Below are 6,447 nucleotides of genomic sequence, written 5' to 3' on the forward strand. Positions count from 1 at the left end.
AAGCAATTTATGTAACCAAATCGTTTGTACCCCTGTAATATTCTGAAATTTAAAAAAAAAAATTGCTACCTAGAAGTTTTAATCGGCTACTAAACATTATCAAACTGACATTAATTTTATTAATTCTTCAAAACCTTTTTAAATTCATAAACATGTAACGTATATCCTTTAAATTTGTAAACCTGCACATTCAAGAGACCCCATTGGTAATCAAGCAAAGACTCAATTTCATTTTGGTTAAGACCCTTGATGGGAACAAGGGTATTTCAATCTTTAGTGGTAACTGAGGGATTATTATTGTGTCCTTTAAGAATTCCATAAAAATCACCGTGGGCAGCTCTGGCAGTGGCACACTGGCGTTGTATTGTAGGGAAGTTGAAAAGCTATCCTGAGTCAAAATGTGTTGTGTTTATTCCCTTCTATTGCCCTCCCTGTAAAATGGTTATTAGGGAAAAGCCGTCCTTTCTGTAGGACTTGAACTTAGGCTCCAAATCATTTCATGTAAACGACTAAGGAGCCGACTGTGGGGAACAATGCTTTTCTCATTCTCCAGCTGAGCTTACTCTGATTCGATAGCATAGAGGGGATAAAAAGAAAAGCTGAGTGTCTTAAATGTTAAATAATAATATCAATACTTCATAACATATCATAGTTATTAGTTGACATTTGCTTGGTGTTAACAGCATAGAAAATTCATAATTTATATCCCTTTAGCTTTAGCACTTTATGATACTATAAGGAATAATTTAACATCGATAAAGTATCTTAGCACAGTCTTCTACTTGTGCTGTTATAACCAACCTCACCCCTTGAGTGTGAGGAAAACTATGAAAATGATGGATTTTACATTCATGATTATGTTACCTTATATGATTTCGCATGGATAATTAATGCATCAAATTAGTTGATTTCAAGTTAATCAAAAAGGAGATTATCTGGGTGGTCCTGACTGAATCAGATGGGATCCCTTAAAAAGAAAGATATTAAAGCATGGGTGGGTTTTCTCCTGCTGGCCATGTTGTAGAGAGGGCCTTGGCTGGGGAACCTAGGGGCTGAGAATGGCCCCCAGTTGATATCCAGCAAGAAAGCAGGGCCCTCAGTCCTACATCAGGAGTCACTGAATCCTGCCAACAGACAGTGAGCTCAGCAGAGGACCTCAGACCTCGGGTGAGATTGCAGCTAGGCTGACACCTTGATTTCAGCCAGGTAAGATCTTAAGCAGAGAACTCAGTTGAGCCATGCCCATACTTGTGACCTACAGAAACTGTATGATAACACTAACTTGTATTGTTTGATGCCTCTAAGTTTGAGGTAATTTATTACACAGCAATAGAAAGTGAACACGGAGAATAAGAGTAAGAAGAGGGAATTCAGCAGAAAGATCTCTGGTTACTCAAAAGCAACCAGTTTAAAAAATACTAGAGTTGCCTGGCCAAGCCTGGTTCCCAAGGCCTTTGCTCTGCTGGGCTCTTGCCTGGTATTTCCATCTTCTCTCCCTCTCCTTGGCTTCATTATTTTGTTTTTACTCCTATAAGTATCAGGCAGACCCGGGCACCGCCAGCAATCTGTAAGACTTTCAGTTTTCAGAAAAACATGGATAACTCCTTCCCTCCTGATAGACTCTGAACCTGTATTATCTATCTACTCAATAGCAACGTATGCGAATAGACTGAACAGACTGATCCCCCTTACTACCTCATAAGTTTTATTCACGTTCTTGGCACAGTTAACTTGTCCCCAGTTCTACTGTTGGGAAGGACACACTCACACACCTACTTTCCAGTGCTTGTACTTCCTGAAACAGATCATACAACGAGCATTTGACAAACCATTCGTAAAGTGAATATGTCTTCTCACCTTGATTTTCAGGGAGTCAGTGTCATAGGGACTTGGTGTGAAATCAGTATGCACTCTGGCACGGCCACAGAATGGTCCCGAGTAGGGGCCATCGTCATCCAGTCGAAAGCTGTCCCTGTTGCTTGTACCATCTGAGCAGCTTGTTATTCCACCTGTGGAGAGAAGAGGTTCACTTCCCATTGAAGGCATGCAACATTCTGAACCAGCATCTGGACACAACTAAGTATTGATAATGCTGACACATTGGATGTCAGCCTCATAAGGGAGTTCTAATTGACTGAGCACAGTGTCTGTCTCCTAGTCACTCTCCATTAGTGACCTCTGTCCTCTGAGCCATTTCTGACCTTTTTCCTGCCAATCTGGCTGATCTCTCCTCAACCACTAACCCAAACACCCTCTCACTTGGTCTCTATGATCTGATCCAGCACCCAGTGTGTTAATCACTGGACGCTTGCCAAAAAGGAGGAAGGCATAGATTTAACCTGTAAAGTCAAATAATTAATTTTGTACATGTAAACAAAGACAGAAACTGATGGGAACAGTTTGATCTTTGTGTGCTATTGATCACGAATGGTTAAAACATGACATTACAAGGTTCCCTAAAACTTATCAGAACTGTAGCAGAAATTCTTGCCCAGGGTTCCTCCTGTGTACCAAAGGCCATTTGGAGGCAACATTACTGTGCATAAAAGGTGGCACTTCTGTCTGTTGTGTGAGTGAAAGGGAAAGAAAAAGTGTGTTTGAATATCTACCCCCAAGTGGTTCAAAACTATTCTAAACCAGACTTTTAAAACTGCTCCAAATCCTTGTTTTTTGGTCCTCTTCCTTTCTGATCTTGGACCTCAAGAAAAAAAGAGAAAGAAATGCCATTTTTCTGCCTGCCTGGGGGCAAGAATGGTTCCCAGTGGAAATAACTCTCCTTTTCCAAACCCCAGTCATCACTTCCTTCCTCCTTCTGTCTGGCCTTTTCAGCACTCTGTTCAATGAGGGAACAGCCCAGGTCCACTACCATCCATTGTGATATAAGGTAAAGATCCTTCGAGATATTCCATGTTGTATATGAACTGGTGTAAGAGAAAGGTGAGTTGTATCTAATCACAGAAATTGAATTCTACATTATATCAGTTAAATGGGGCCACCATCTCCTCACACCTTCCTTTCAATGAATACTCCAGGCCCTTGCTTTTCATGGTACATTTTTTTTTTTTTGAGACAGGGTCTCACTCTGTGGCCTAGACTACAGTGCAGTGGCACCATCATAGCTTATTGCCACCTTAAACACCTGGGCTCAAGTAATCCTCTTGCTTCAGCCTCCTGAATAACTGGGACTAGAGGTGTGTGCCACCGTACCTGGCTAATTTTTCTATATTTTGTAGAGATGGGATCTCGCTCTTGCTCAGGTTGGTCTCAAACTCCTGGACTCAAGTAATCCTCCTGCCTTGGCCTCCTAAAGTGCTAGGATTACAGGTGTGAGCCACCACACCTGGCCAGTACATTCTAATTTATAAAATTCACTTTTCAGTGAAAAAAAGGAAAAAAAGGAAAGTAAGGAAAAAGAGTGGGAAGTGAGGGAGGGAGGGAGAGAGAGAGAAAGGGACAGAGAGAGGTAGGAAGGAGGAAGGGAGAGAGGAACAGAGACAGAGAACAGGATTTTATTTATCTGACTCAAGTCATTTTAAACATTATGACTCAAGGTAAAACTAGTTCTCCCAAACATAGATTTTTTTTTTTTAGGGATGGATATTTAATTACCCAACATGATGTTTCTGAGGCACATACCCAAGAGTCCTGCTGATTACAGCATTAAAAATTTTAAAACAACACATAATTCTATCTAATATATTATGCATCATTTTAAATAAGAGCAACTCCATATAGATTGAATACATATTACATGTTCACCATTTCTTTTATCAAGTAGCTGGAATCTTGTTGCTAATTTGATAAACATTTGTTGTTTTTAATTAATTTAACTCAGGCTTCACACCTAGGACCTTGTCCTTTATTTATTAGCCTTACTTGAAGAGCTCTGCCCACTGTAGAGACTATCCATGGAGTCGCTGGCTTTGAGGGAGACCTTCTCAGTGTGGGTCCCCATGACAGGGTCACTGTTTCGATATGGGAGGACACTCTCTCCATCTTCCTCATCCTTCAGGAAAATATATCAGAGGTTAAGTGCAGAGAACAGATTTCCATGGAGATGTTCACTGTGTATATTGATTTAATAAACAAGACATATTTTAGCAATAAAATACCTAGGAATACATCAGCATAAAATATGAGTCATTAATTTTTAGTTCAATTTCTGGCAAACACTTTATAGTATTCTTGGAAAAATTCTTTAAATGAGACATATCTCATTGTAGAAATCAACAGATATAATGGTTCATTTTTGCAAATTAGGATATCATACCAAGATTATTTAATCAGAAATATTAGATTTATTGACATCTATGCTTTATCTGTTAAAGCACTTTTACTTCATGTTCTCCTTCTTATCTATTTACCACCATTACTAATCCATTGAGGTCTGATACTACAAGTTTAAACTCTGCATAGTTGTTTCATGTCAGTTGTTTGCACCCTACCAGATCACTAGATATGAATAAAACATGCATACTTTGCAATTCTAAAGCAAAGCTTATCTAAGAAGCTTTACAAATCTCATACTGTACTTGCGACCTAGTCAAGTGAAAAGCAAATCTTGCATAAAATTAGAAAAGACAGACAATTTCAAAACAAATTGTATTTCCTTGAAAACATCTCGAATGTTTTCCATATTTAGATAGTTTGGACAAGATCTATGAATCTTAATAGTCATCAGAAAATAATTTAATATTCCTGATTTTTTAGTATTTCTAAACAATGATGAAACTTCAGAATATACATATGATATACACTCAGTGTGATTCTCTGCTTTTATCCATCCCTTATTCCTTCCTTCAGTCATTCAATATAGTTTATAGAGCACCTCTTAGGTACTGGGCACAGTTCTAGAATTTGTGTATTACCAGAGTAAACATGATAACAGTGTCCCAATGAAAAACATTCTAGTATGTTAGTCTATGTACGTGTGTGTGTGTGTGTGTGTGTGTGTGTGTAGAGTGTTTAGGGAGATGTGCATAAACAAAATAAGCAAGACAATTTCAGAGAATAAGAAGTGCTATGAAGGAAATAAAACTGGTGATATGAGAAAATTAGCTACTGAGGTTAGGGTTAGGGTAAGGTTGGCTGATTTAGATAAAGTAGCCTCCAAAGACCTCTGCCATAAGACAATATACGCTCTCAATTATTAACCTGAATGATAAGAAAATATCACCAATGTGAAGCTTCGGAGACAGTTTTTCACTCAAAATTACCTTGGATTGTTCAGAGAAAAACAAAAATGCCAATGTAGTAAGAAAAAGAAGAATATTGGTACATGACTGCAGAGAAGTAGACTGGAGCAAGATCACAAAGAGCTTTATAGGTCATGCATGGTGGCCATGGAAATGTGCCACTTAGATCTCTTGCTATGGGACCCTTCTTTACTGATAGCCACAGCGCTGCCTCTCTGTATCTACTGCTGTTTTCTCTGAAGCCATGCTCCCTGCGAGTGTGAAAATGTGAGGGTATTATTTGAGCCCATCCTGATGGGATGTGGAGCTCCTCCAGTGAAAAACTTTGGTAACGGGATTCTTTATCAATCTGACCAAAGCTTTCTCAGAATTTTGCTGAAGTCTGAGATTCTGTCTACCCCGATACTCCTTCCTTCTCCCTCTCCTTTTACAGATGTCAGACTTGCACTGCAGTCTAAAGGCTTTCCCCGCTCATTTCTTCTTTTTCTTCTTTATCCTTCACAGGCATTTATTTCTTCCAGTAAATCTTTGGTGCTTTTATTCCCTTCTTGGGGTCTGCTTTTCAGGGGACGGGAATAAACACACCATAGTAAGGGAGTACATTGTGAAGGCACGGTGAAATTTTAACCAAGGGAGTGGTATGTCCTGATTTCCACTTTTCAGAGATCTTTCTGGCTTTGATGTGGAGAATGGATTTTATGGGGGAAAGAGTAAAAGAATGGAAAGCAATTAGGTGGTTACCGTGGTAATCCAGGCAAGAGAGTTTGGTTACTTAGTCTAAGGCAGGAACAGTTTACCAGGAAAAATTAGGCGTTTTAGATATGCTTTGGAAGTTAGAACCAAGGGGATATACTCATGAATTAGTGTGAAAAACGAGAGAAAGAAGGAATTTAGAATGATTCTTAGGTTCCTTTTCCTCCTCCTCCTCTTGCCTCCTCCTCCTCCCTCTTCTTCTTTTTAGCATGTAGAGTTATGACAGTGTTGTCTGTTACCACTGGGAATACTGGATGAGAAACCATTTTTTTAATAGAAGTGAACAGAATCAATATTTCAGCTTTGTATATATTAGATTTCAGATATCTAGTGAACATCTAACTGATGATATGAAATAAACAACTGGTTTGTATAAATAGAATAGATAAGTGAAGAGGTCACAGCTAGAGATATAATTGTGAAAAACAAAGTCATGAGACTGGATGAGATCATTTAGGGAAAGAAGGTAGATTGAGTAAACCATCCAGGAACAAGCCTC

The 6,447-nt window shown here is 38.9% G+C and overlaps 1 protein-coding gene across 1 annotated transcript in view; it reads right to left on the reverse strand.

The window, feature by feature from the left end:
• The window catches only part of SAMSN1 (SAM domain, SH3 domain and nuclear localization signals 1), a 103,311-nt gene that overhangs the window by 17,160 nt on the left and 79,704 nt on the right, over window positions 1-6,447 (reverse strand). Inside the window, exons 3-4 of the mRNA XM_012647360.1 lie at window positions 3,877-4,023; window positions 1,858-2,009 (exon numbers count right to left, since the gene is read on the reverse strand). Of these exons, the coding sequence (XP_012502814.1) occupies window positions 1,858-2,009; window positions 3,877-4,023 (299 nt within the window). The remainder of the gene's footprint in view (window positions 1-1,857; window positions 2,010-3,876; window positions 4,024-6,447) is intronic.

Source organism: Propithecus coquereli, unplaced genomic scaffold (assembly GCF_000956105.1).
Source record: "Propithecus coquereli isolate 6110/MARCELLA unplaced genomic scaffold, Pcoq_1.0 Scaffold263, whole genome shotgun sequence".
NCBI classification, from domain to species: domain Eukaryota; kingdom Metazoa; phylum Chordata; class Mammalia; order Primates; family Indriidae; genus Propithecus; species Propithecus coquereli.